The sequence below is a fragment of the Heliangelus exortis genome, chromosome 4 (genome assembly GCF_036169615.1).
Source record: "Heliangelus exortis chromosome 4, bHelExo1.hap1, whole genome shotgun sequence".
Lineage (NCBI taxonomy): Eukaryota > Metazoa > Chordata > Aves > Apodiformes > Trochilidae > Heliangelus > Heliangelus exortis.
In genome coordinates this window covers 43,271,905-43,284,310 of record NC_092425.1, presented here as the reverse complement: position 1 = coordinate 43,284,310, position 12,406 = coordinate 43,271,905, and the positions used below count along the sequence as shown (strand labels likewise).

Sequence of the window (12,406 nt, the reverse complement as noted above, 5' to 3'; positions counted from 1 at the left end):
TACTATAGAAATTATCGTTATGAACTGGCAGAGCTCAAGCAAAACACAAACTGTAAGAAATGTTTAACCTTCTAGCTCATTCTTCTGTAGCCCACAGTGGATGCTACCATTAGATGACAGAAAGAAAAAAAACAACCCAAACCCCAAGACATTACTTGACAAGTGAACTTTCCTGTTCAAATACAGGTGGTTTTTGGGCTTGTGAAGGTGTCTCAGTCACCACTTTGGATTACAGATCCATTACACATACAACACAAAAAAGCTTCTCTTTATCTTACAACTTGTCTTGCTTTTATTTTATTTTTGTATTCCACAGCACTTGAAAAGAATCAGAAAGAAATCCAGGCTATCATCCAGATGCTCTCTGCCTCAACCTTCCATGGTACTTTTTTTTGTACTCAGAGGGCAAACATTTTGAAGTATGTGAAGCAAATCAGGAACCTGAAATTTACCTTCAAAAACCCTCTCTGCATGTAAAAATGCAAGTCTCACAAAGCACTGGTAAGTTTTAGGATTCCAAGTACTTAAGCCACTTCTTAAATAAGATACAGACTCCCAAAGTACTAAAGATATTGTGGAATAAACATCTTTCTACCTTGACACTTCAGGCCATCTGTTAGCTCATCATCCCTGGGGAATGCTCTTGTTCAGCTCTGGAGCTGTCTGCACTGTCTGTACCTTCTTCAGTCATGAGGCCAGGCCAGGTGAGATGCTCAGGAAAACTGCTGTGATGGAGAAATACAGGTATTTAAACAATGGAATTTAGAGTAAATCCCAACACTGAATAAAAACAAGTTTTAATCATTCTTTTCCATGTGTAATTTACTGTTACTAAAACTGAGTGTTTCAGACAAGTCTTAAACTATGTGCCACAGAACCCCTCTGAGAGCAGGGACATTTCTGCACTTTTCCTGCTTTCTCCTTTTGACTCAATCAGCAGTAGCTGTATAATTGCTGAACAACCTCAACAGAATTATTTTAAATAATTATTCATAATTTTTAAAATAATTCATAATGGTCTAATTTTAGTTTATCTTCTCTTTAATTTCAAATGGGTCTTTTTTTTTTTTTTTTTTTTTTTTTTTTTTTGAGATACCACTGTGCACCAGGAGTACAAATCAGTCCTTCTGGCAGGTGTGGGGAAGGAATGTAATAATTTCAGGCCCACAATTCCCAGAATGGTGTGAATAAAAACATTGCAGCACATATAGAAGCTGCAACAGCTGCAAAACTCTGTGCATCTCAGTTGAATTAATGAAGGTATCCAATAATGCAGTGATTCAGAGGTGCCATTTCAGTGCATTTCCAGCAAGTTATTGAAGCTGAAAACTCAAATTACTTCATCTTTGCACATGGTGAAGGAGATACCTTATTCTACCCTTTTTTCTTTCCATCTCTCAACTGATAATTTCAGAAGTTCTAATTGTCACTGGGGAGCTCCTAGGGTGAAAAAACCCCAGAGAAATAACCTTCTGAACTGCATGGGTTTGGGACAGCTGGTGCCACGGGCTCAGAGCACTCTGATTTAGCTGACACAGGAGGGAGAAGGTGCAGAGGTAAGAGCAGGGCAGGTGGAGGCAAAAGTCCCTCAAAGTATTCACTGGATTCAAACCCCAGGGTTTCCCACTGTTCATGTTGAGTGTTTGATCAATAACTGGAAGGGAACTCATTATTCTTCTCAAGATTCCCTGCAGCTTTAGGCTACAAGAGAACCAAAGTTAGCCAACCTCCCAGCCTCAGACAAGGAGAAGTGTTTGTTAGGTAGGGCTGTGCTGACTTCCCATGGCTAAGTAACCCCATGCCTTGGAGCCCTCTGAAGAGAAACACTTTTGGGTTACACACCCCCGTGGGAACCAGGACACCAAAGAAATTATCTCAATCATTTACTCTTTCATTAGAAACCCATGAGGATTATTCACATTTTATTTTGGGTTTCTAAAAGATAAAGGTGTGTTGTGCAAGCTGGGGATGTTTCCTGCCTGCCTGAGGTGAGGACTGGTTAGCAGTGTTTGCCCAGACAAAACCAAGGCTCAGAACCCAGTGAATCTGCCCCAAAGTGCTCTGAGGAACACAAGAGCTTTTATTGCAGCTGCACTCAGCAAAGACCCCATCCAGCTAGGAAGAGTGGGAGCAGGGATCAAGTGCATGTGCTGAACACTGGAGGCAAAGGACTGGCTGGGAGAGGAGAGGGGGGGAGAGGAGAGGGAGGAACTCTGATCAGAGCAGAGGTCACCACTGCAAACACCTGAGCAAACAGCCTGAGGGGCTGTGCTGGCAAGAGGGGTTTGTAACCACCCCCTCTGACACAGGGCTCAGGATAAAACCAGTGATAAAAAGTAGGGTTGCTTTCATCACCAACAAACCCCCCTGGGACCCTTCCCCTGCCTCACAGCTGACATGGGCACCTGAAACTGTGCAGCTGCTGAGGGTGGGGATTAAACCCCAGCTCTGCACCACAACTGAGCAACCAGCTCCAGCAGGGCCTGACCCCCAGCTGCCACCTCCCAACCTGCAGCAAGGGACCTGCAGGGCAGCTCAAAGGGCACCATCCAGCCCTGCAGTGCCCCTCCTCACCCCAGCAGGGGAGGCTGGAGCCTTCAGACAGCCTGGGGGACAGCCCGAGACACCTGAGGCCTGTTTTGTGTAGAGGGCTCAGTTGCCTCTGGGACCAAAGCATGGAGAGCAGGCTCTGCCAGCAGAAAAACTGACAGCATTTCCACCGGGGAGCTCGGGTGGGGAGGCTGAGGTTACCCACACCCACTTATAATTCTGTTTTCTGCCTGCTGGCTCCATTTTGTGCTTTTATTTCACTGTAGATCAGTGGAAATCAATGTATGGGACAGGAGAGGACAAAATCATTGTTCTCATGGATCTGCTGTCACAGGTCTTGCAGCACCTTCAGCTTTCTGTGCAGACACACCAGGAAGCAGTAAGCTGGGGAGGTGGAACACTGTTTGTTCCTCTGTATGACACCAGCCAGAGGTGTTTATAAATGTGTGGTTCAGTTTAGGCCTTGTACCTGAAGATGAGAGGTGAAGAAGTGCAGTGACAGCCCTGGAACTGAGGGGTGCTGCTCCCACTCCTGCAGCCCTTTTGTTCAGCACAGAGGCAGAGGAGGGGTTGGATGGGATGTCAGGGACATGGGGACCTGCGTGGGACACTGTGTAGGCTTGTTCCCAGGATGGGCATTAGCTCTTTTTACAGGCAATGTTGCACGGCAGAGGGGCTGCAGGCTCTTTCCAACAGAATCCAAGACAAAAGACAACACTTAAAGAGTAATCAAGTAACAAGCTCTTTGCATTCCTTTAAGCTATGAGTGGAACAGACACCACTGGTTTGAAACACCCTTTCCCCTGAGGTACCAGCACAAGCATTTCCCCTGATGATTTCCATCAGGTCTGGGGGGGAAAAAAAAAAAAAACAAAAAAAACCCCAACCAAAACCGAAAAGCCCATTCCTTTACTGGGGATGTATCCAGCTCAACGGGGTGCTGAGACATCCCATAACCAATAAGGTCATAAGGGTTGGGCCTGATGGCCCTTGAGGTATCAACTGCCTCTGTTTAACTGCCACAGGCTCCTGTTACTGCCAGACCCCACCTGCATTCATGAAGGTGACGGCTTGTGTCAAACCCAACCCAACCCAACCCACCCGAACCAAGAGCTGAGTATCAATGCCTGAAGTCAGTGTTGGGGATGAAACTCCGGGGTCCTGCGGGGGGAAATGGCCTTTGGTGTCAGTTAATGGGTACATGTAAAGCTTGTGCTCAAACGGACACAGGCATTTTGACGTTTTCTGCTTTTTTTGGGAACACTCCACCAGCTTTCTATTGAAGCAGTGCTGGGGGGGCGGGCGGTGCCCGGGGAGCACGCACTGCACGCGGCCTGTCCGTGAAACCCGCACCGGCGGCGCCGGCCGAGGCCTGGGCCCTGCGTTCGCCATTTCCTGAGGAGGTTCAGCTCCTGCTGCCCCCGCTCCCGCAGACGGAGGGACGGACACAGGGGCAGGGGGACGCGGGGACGCGGGCACAGCGCGGCCCGCACGTGCCGAGCCGTTCCGGACAGCCCGGTGCGCGACGCGGGCCCCGCTTACCGCGCGGCGTCTGACGAGGTGAGGCGGGCAACCGCCACCCCAGCGGCCTGGCCTGGCCCCGCCGCACCGCCCTCTGCTCTTCTCTCCTCTGCTCTCCCCGCCGCCTCCCCTCGCCGTTTCCCCGGGGCCGGAGCCGCCATTCCCGCGGGGTCGCGGGGCGGGGCGCTGAGGTGAGCTGAGGAGAGGGGCGCGGCGGCGGGGGATGACGCGGAGGCCGCTTCCGTCGCGTGTGCGGTGACGCGCGGGGCACGGCGGGGGTCGCCGCCAGGAGGGATCCGCGGCGGAGCGGAGCGGGCGGCGGGGAGGGGCGGGGCGGGGGCGCGCGGCCGAGCCCGAGCGAGGCGGGAGGGGGCGCGAGGGGGGCGCGAGGCGGCGGCGGGAGCGTCGCGAGGCGAACGGCGGCGGCGAACGGCGGCGGCGAACGGCGGCGGCCACAGATATCGCGAGAGGTGTCGCGGCGCCGGCGGTAGAGGTGACCGAGACAGCGGCGGCCCCGGGTGCCTCCTCCTCCTCCGCTTCCCTCCGCACCGGGCGCGGGCGGATCGGCGGCCATGGAGAAGGCGGACAGCGAGGCGGCGGCGGCGGTGACGGCGGAGGGAGGCGGTGAGGGCGGCGAGGCCGGGAGCGCCACAGCGGGGCCCGGGCCCCCGGAGGGGCTGAACGGCGGCGCCGGTACCGGAGGAGGGGAAGGAGGAGAAGGAGGAGCGGCGGCGGCGGCCCCGCGGGGGCTGGTGCGGGTGTGCGATCTGCTGCTGAAGAAGAAGGCGGCGCCGGGCAAGGCGAAGCGGAGCGGGCGGGCGGGCCGGGCGGCCAGCAGCAGCGAGAGCGGCGGCGGCGGCAGCGAGAGCAGCAACAACGGCAGCGAGGAGGAGGAGGACGAGGAGGAAGAAGAGGACGAGGAGGAAGAGGAAGAAGAGGAGGTCTCTGAGGTACGGGGGGACGGGACGGGACGGGACGGGGAGGGGGGGAAGGCCCCGGTGGCGGCGGGGGTTGCCCTACTGCTCCGGTTTCATAATCCCGCCCCGCTCCCGCCGGGGCCCCGCAGGAAGGGGGCAGCACCGTGCCGGGCGAGCCGGGCGCCTCGTGGCCGGGCCGGACCGGCACCTCGGGCCCCGGGGCTTGACCGGGCCTGGCGGCAGCCACCCCCCCCCTCTGCAGCACCCGGCCCCGGGGGGCTGGGCTGGGGGTCGGCGGGTTCGGTCCGCGGTGCCGGGCAGGTGCGGGTGGTGCCGAGCGGGGCGAGGCGGCCCCGGTGTTGTGTCAACACGTGCAATCCGGATCGGAGCCGGGAAAACGGGAGGGGGGTGGTGGTGGTGGTGCCGGCAGCCCCGGGCCGAGGCTGTGGCGGTTGGGCCCGAACCCCGTGTGCCCGGTTGAACGGCACCTCCAGGATCGGCTGTCCCAGCTCCTCCCGGGGGGAACGGGGCTGGCTGGGAGCGGGGCTGAGGGCTCCCCGGGGCCTTGAGGAGCAGGGCCCGAACCGGCGGCCACAGCAGAGGCTGCCGCAGGGCCCCGGCCTCTGGGCTCCGGGCCGACACCTTCCCTGACCCACCGACTCCATGTCAGGTTGAGAGGAGCCCGGGAGGCTCCCGAGTTCCCTCCCCTCTGCTGTGAGGTGTTCCCAGGTAGGTACGGCTGGAAAGGCCGGGCAGGACAGGGAGCCCCGTCCTGGTATGCACAGACACAGAGCTGCTCCGCTGGGTGGTCTCAGTGCTCACAGCTTCTAAGCTGAGTGTTCTCTTCTGCTTTTTTTTTTTATTTTATTTTTCGACAGCGTTCTCAAAAAAAAGTCCACGTCAAGTGTGTAAGCTTTTCTGTGAACTCCGTTTCTGAGCAGTAGTTTATCTTTTAAGTGGTATATCTGCTTTTGTGTCAGAATTAAAACGAGCAGGAAGAAAGGGAAGGAAGAGTGATAGGTTTAAGGAAGGGCTGGGCTAAGATGGTGATAGGTTTTTCCCTGTTAAGCACTCTGTGTTTTGTTTCTGTGGAAGCTGATACAAAAAGCACTTTACCCAACTTCTGTGAGATAAATTGCACCCGAGGAATGTGTCTCAATTAAGTTATGCCTGGCATTTTGTTCCTAGAAGTGTTTATTTTTAGGGAAGTATCATCAGGTAGGTGGAAGGTTTTGAGGTGTAAAACTTGTGAGCTGGGCAGCCGAGGTGATGTGCTGACCCTGGAACAGTCTGTGGGGCTTTGGTGTGGTGGTGTGTGGTGACTTGGCAGGTGCATCTGTTGATGGTTGAGCACTGGGACTGGTCCTGTGTGACAGCAGCCTTCAGCAGGGCTCCTGGGAGACTTACTGGGAAAATCATGAGCAGATGAATTTACTGCTTGGCAGGAGCAACCAAGGAGTGTGTGCAGTCCTGGGGGAGTGAGGCTTTGCTTGCACACCGTGCCCTGCATAGCCATAGGTACCTCTTGGGTTTGCTTTGAGACCTGCAGAGAGAGAAAAAAGCAAGTGGATGTTAAACTGTTGTGAGGCAGCAGAAGAACACTTGGCTTTTTTTTTTGGCAGCATGATGTGTTGTAGAGACCAATAGCTGGCAAGGAGGTTTTGGCATCTGGAAACTTCCCCGATGTTTTCATCTTATTTTCATAGTAAGTGAAGGCTTTCTCAGGCTGGGTGGTCTGGGATTGAATATTAAGTTTATTACGTCCATACATTTTGGCACGTGTCAGCTTCATTTATAATAATTATTTGCCTTGATCATTCAGATTGCTTGCAAAAAAACCTGTTCTAGCCTTTCTGCCCTGACTTGGAGCGATGCAGCTTAGTTTGAACTCACACAGCTGAAATCACAGTTTTTAGGAATGTGAGCATGAGGATGGCCTGATTAATGGAGCAGAGGGTCTGACTTCAAAGTGGTTGCCAGCAGCTCCTGGGAAGGAAATGTGTTTTGAGTGTTCTCAGCCAAAGGGAGTTTTCCTTTTCTGAAAGCAACCTGATGTTTAATTTCAGCTTTAAAAGCTTAAAAGAAAAAAAACAACACAAGGCTTTGTGTTTTTGCTGCTTGATTTTTATTGGTTTGGGGTTTTAAATTTGTTTTTTTTTAGTTCAGACTTCCCTAGGTGTGCATAGCTCGTCTGGCTTTCAGTGCTTGGATTGTGGTCTTCTGACCAGTGGCAGTCTGAAAGGCACATAAAATGAAAAATACAAAGGAATCTGACTTTATGGTTTTGCTATAAATGGAAACTATTGTGGAAACACTGCATAAGATGGTGTTCCCTCTCAACCACTCAGTTCATCATCTTTGTAAACTTAAGACAGTTTGTCTTAGGCTATTTTTTGCCCTTCTCATGCTTAATACATTAAGACTTCTCTAATCTCTGTAGCAAAGTACTTCTAGATGTGACTACTAAAGAAACAGCTTCTAAAAACCAGGAGTACAGTAGCAACAAGTCAAAGGAGTTACAATCAGAGACCTGACAGATAGACAAAAACCCCATGAGTGAAAAGATGTTGTTTGGTGCAGTAGTTGCTGAGGTGATGGAATGGAATAAAATGTTCTGATCAGATGTTTTCATCTGCCTGTTTCTGAACTCAGCTCTCAGCATGGCAGCATGGGCACTGGATTGGGCTTTGGGAGAAGCTGGACTGAAATTTCATTCCAGTGACTCGATGAGCTCTTCCTGCAGTGTTCCTGGCAACCTCCAAGGTTGCCTGTGGCAATTGCAGCAAAGTGCTGCTGCCCCAGACCCCCGATGCTGTAAGTAATGTGATCCAGTATTGTCTGTGAATGGCAAGCTGTCTTTGCCCCAGCCATCAGCTCAGGAAAAATCCAGCAGCTCTGTTCAGTAGAGAGGAGAAGGGATGTTCAGGTAAGGGACAAATGCCAGTAGCAGCTCCCTGCTGGGGGACCTCAGCCTCTGTGCTTCCTGGCAGTGCTCTCCTTAGTTCCTGACCCATCAGGTCCAGCCAGCACAGCTCTTTGGGTTCCTGAGGGGCCAGCAGTCTCCAGAGCTGCTGAAGGAGCTGGCTAGGACTGCAGTGCCACTGCCTGCAGGCAAAAACTGGGGAGGTGCAGTGACACATGTGGAAAACTCAATCAGTTGACATGCCAGATGTTTAAGGGTGAGGTGAAGGTGCATCTCTTCTCCATCAGCGTTGGGAGAGTGAGGAGGGACACTGGTGAAGATGATGATATTCTTGGGCCAGTCTGTTCACTGGATCCCTAATGGGGATTTCAGCTTTTCCTCTTTAGTGGGACTCTGAACAGGGTAGCCTCCACCCTCCATGGAGGTATGTAAATATGTGAAATAGGGATAAAACTGCCTGGCAAAGTTGAGCCTTGGGTCAAGTCAAACCTTTGTCTTGATTTTCAGGACATGTAACAAACAGAAAAACAGAAAGGGGGGAGAAGCAGTTTACCTGAATGGAAGCTGATATATAATGTGAGGCCTGGGATTATTATTATTGTTTGAGAACTTTATTATTTGCTTTCAGTGTTAGTTTGTGGGTGGCTTTGTTTCTTTGTTAGTGAGTTTGTTAGTTTTTTTTGTGAAAATGTGGTTAAGCAGCTCCTCTGAAGAGGCTCAGGAAAAAACCCATAAAAATGTAGGCTTCTTGAAAGTGTTCTTGTCTGTACTGGTTTTGTCAAACATTTGTCTTCAATAAATAGTTAAATAGTGCAAAAAAGTGAGCAAGTCTTAGTAGCAAATGGCTACTTAAACTCTGTCCAGAGCACATTAGGACTTCTATTAAACACAGAAAGGTTAATTGTACAATAATAACTGTTTACAAGCTTATTTCAAGTCTTTGTTCTTTCAGGATGTTTGCTGCTGGCAGTGAAGTTTATAATTGCTTTTCCTAGTATAACCATTTCAAGAGTCTGGAAGTTCAGTTTTCTCCTTGAGCAATGTGTCTCGTGGTGTTTAGAGGTAGATCAGTCTTGGATTTGTGTGAGGATTTTCCCTGTTCTTTCTTTCATTTTTTCTGACTGGTATAGTTTGTTACAGGGTTCTCCTATGATGTGCAAATTGGCTTTCCTAAACGTCACCCTCAGTAATGAGAGTCATAGCTGAAAGTGCTGCTCTGCATGAAAGATGGTTTTGAAATGTTTGGGCTGCTCCTTAAGAATTTCTTTTTTTTTTTTTTTTTTTTTTTTCACTTGGGCCTCACAGCTGCTCTAAATAAAAGTTCATTTCTGTTTTTTCAGCTGCAGTTGAATTAGTAATTGAACTTAGCCAGTAAGATGAAGTAAATAAAACAATAAAACACCAGTGGTCCTCTAAAATACCTGGATGCCAGAGAATTTGCTCATAACTGCTTTAGCCTCAGATGTGAGGTGTTAATCTGAAACCTGGGGTTACTGCTGTGATTTCCAGAGTGTTACAGCCACACAGGTTGTAATACTTTAACTGTAAAAGCCTTTAACAACTTAAGTGTTAAAGTAAGCGGTTGATTTGACACACAGAATTTATTTTATTTTATTTTTTTTAATCCCAGCTGCCTCCATTAGAATCCTGGGATAAGGCCCTTGGATTCAGCAGGGCTGCAGAGGAGCTGCCATGTCTCACTTGGCCGCTGCCTGACACCTCTGCACTGCCACTGCTTTCAGCTCCTGGGGGCTTCAGGTGGTGCCTGAGCATGCAGCTAATTGGGTCTGTCCTCGTTAGTGTGTGACATCCTGATGTACAGCTCAGCCTCCCACTCTGCTGCCTTCCTTAGCCTCTAGTTCTTTTCCTTCTCTCTGCCTCGGCAGCTTTTTGCCTCGGCCGTTCTGTTTCCTTCTTTCAGATGGAGAAATAATGATGAAACCCCTTGGAAGCAAGGTCTGATTTTCCCTCTCTAGGAAGTACCAAATGACAGTTCAGAAGTGGCAGTTCCCACCTGGGTGTTGGGCAGCCCCAACACAAGGCCTGCTCTTTAAGGCAGTGCTTTAACTGGGTTGGGGCTGGGGTGAGGTTTTCATCTGGCCTTGCTTGAGGGCTATGGTAGAACTGCCATGGAAGGTGAGCAGCGCTGGAGATGGCCTTGGAAGCATGTGAAGGATGCTTCTCAAAGTCCCCTGAGATCCTGAAAGGTGAATCCTACAGCCAGGTGTCCTCATGGTGAAATGTGCTGCAGCTGAAGCGTTAGCCAGAAAATGTTTAACCCCTCTTTCCTATTGTTTCTCAGACTGGGTTCCAGCAGGATCAGCCTGGAAAACTTGGAATGATGATTTGGCTGGCTTTGCTGTCCTGTGCCCCACCTTTCAGTCAGTACCAGTGTCACCCTACAGCTGATGACAAGGATATGCCCCCTTACCTGAGGGAGTTAGAATTCAGGTGCAGGTTGGGAGATGGGGAGTGTGCTGAGAAGTGGCTGAGGGGGTAGGCAAAGATAAAGTCATGTCTTCATGTGCATGGCACAGCCCAGGTGTGCACAGCTGGGAAGTGGTGTCTGCTTAGACTTAATGCATATTTCAGAAAAGGAAAATGTTTTTGTCTTCTCCATGTAATTGAAGTGAGTAGTAACTATCTGAGTTTAAAAAGAAGCCCCCTGCCTAACATGACCACTGCAGAAGGTGGGGTTGGGTGTTGGTGGCACCACGTGAATTTGTTTACTTCCTCAGATATTTCTCCTGGAAATGTCCATGTAAACAGAACTCCTGCAAGCAGGCTGGAGCCAATTTAAAGCTGGTAATTTAGTTCTTTAAAGAGAATCATTTCTCTGGAACAGATTTAGCTGAGAGAATTTCCTCATCTGTCAACTCTGAAGGCAAATGGGATTATGTGTGTTTGGTTTTTTCCTCTATCTGTGTTTTAGAAACAAAACTGTTTGTGCCTATTTAGGATATAGCTGGTTTGGAAATTGGATTTAGGAATTGAAAAATCAGTGCTGCAGATCCGAGATAAGTAAGAAGGCTTTGTTTCTGAGGTTAAAGAAACAAGACCTTTTAACTTCAAGTTAAAAAAAAATTACACAAACTTTATATTGGTTTTTTAGCCCATTTGAGGTAGTCTGTGGCTGCCTTAGGCATCCTGCTTTTTTTTTTTTTTTTTTCCCTGAAATGATGTGCTTCTGTTTTCTTGATGTATTTTGTATTTCTTGTACTGTATTTTAAGTGACCATGTTGAAGAAACATCTTGAAGATGAGCTGCATCTGTAGAGCTTCTGTACCTATGTGGGACTTACACGTGTCATGGCAGTAACTTTGGATGTGTTGAGAAACAATACTAATTGTGGGGGTGAGGAAGGTCTAGCAAATAGTTTGTACAAGGTCATTTAACTAATGTACTTTGGGAGGAAAAAAAAAAGTGGTCTTTAACATGTGGTTAGTTTTGTGTTGGTGAGTGAGTTCTGGTGACCTCTGTGCAATCACTGTGAAGTGTCAACAGAAATATTTTTAAAAAAATACATGCTTGACCAATGAAGGGGGCAGCATTTCCACTGTGTTTTCACTGAGCAGTCAGTGCTTTGTATTAATTGGTACTCAGAGAGGTTATCTCGTTATTCCAGATGTTTTCCAGCCACTTTTCATCCCCCATATGCAGTCCTAAACTCATAACTATCTGAAGAGCTGAAGCCATGTGGGGGTATTACTAAGCTGTTGTCTTCACACTGAGTAACAGTTGTATAACAGGCTAAAAATCAGCCATGAAACCAAGTGTGTCTTTAATATATCCTTGTTTGTGCTCACAGGGTTTTCTTTTAGGCTGAATGTTGCAATTATTGTGATTTTGTTTGTGTTACCCAAAGCAGTTTTTGACCAAGTCAATTCACTGGTGTTTGATTTGCAGTGGTTTTCCTCTGCTGTATTTTAGCTGAATCCTCAAGTCTCAGTATAATGGTGTGTTCTAGGAAATGAGCTGAAATAAACCTTGATTTTGTTTTTTCTCCCTTCCTCACCCCAGTATCTTAGGTCTTTGTGGTGTTAATCATCAAGGGTGGATATCATGTCCAAATATGCAGCTGTTGAGATGCTGGACAGCAGAGATAGAATCTTGGAGTGCTAAGAAACATAATGAAATGTTGCCATTTAGAGTATCAGTTTGGGCTTTTGGACTCTATTCTCCTCAATTCATCCTGAAACAGTCAAAAAGCTAAATGTTTGGATTATTATTTTTTTAGGTTAAAATTAAAGGCATCCTTCCCCTGGTAGTATGACTTTTCTAGTGCTGAGGAGGGTACCTCATGTTTGAGCTCAGCCCCCTTGCCCCACTGGATAAGGAATGATTGTTTCCAAGCCTGTACATCTGTCCTCCTTTGCAGGAACTGTTTTGAGAATTACAGCCTCAGCAGAAGGGGAACATCTGAAACCTCTCAAGGGCAGGGAGTGATTCAGAGATAAGAGGAGGAAGGTTGTTTTTATCCTCCCAGTTTTTCCCA

General features: G+C 49.1%; 1 protein-coding gene across 4 annotated transcripts in view; it reads left to right on the top strand.

Moving 5' to 3' along the window:
* The first annotated feature begins 4,427 nt into the window (after positions 1 to 4,427).
* The window catches only part of ANKRD17 (ankyrin repeat domain 17), an 80,916-nt gene continuing 72,937 nt past the window's right edge, over positions 4,428 to 12,406 (top strand). For all 4 annotated transcript variants that reach the window (XM_071744180.1, XM_071744179.1, XM_071744177.1 and 1 more), the window contains exon 1: positions 4,428 to 5,021. In XM_071744180.1, the coding sequence (XP_071600281.1) occupies positions 4,644 to 5,021 (378 nt within the window). In that variant the 5' untranslated portion in view covers positions 4,428 to 4,643. The remainder of the gene's footprint in view (positions 5,022 to 12,406) is intronic.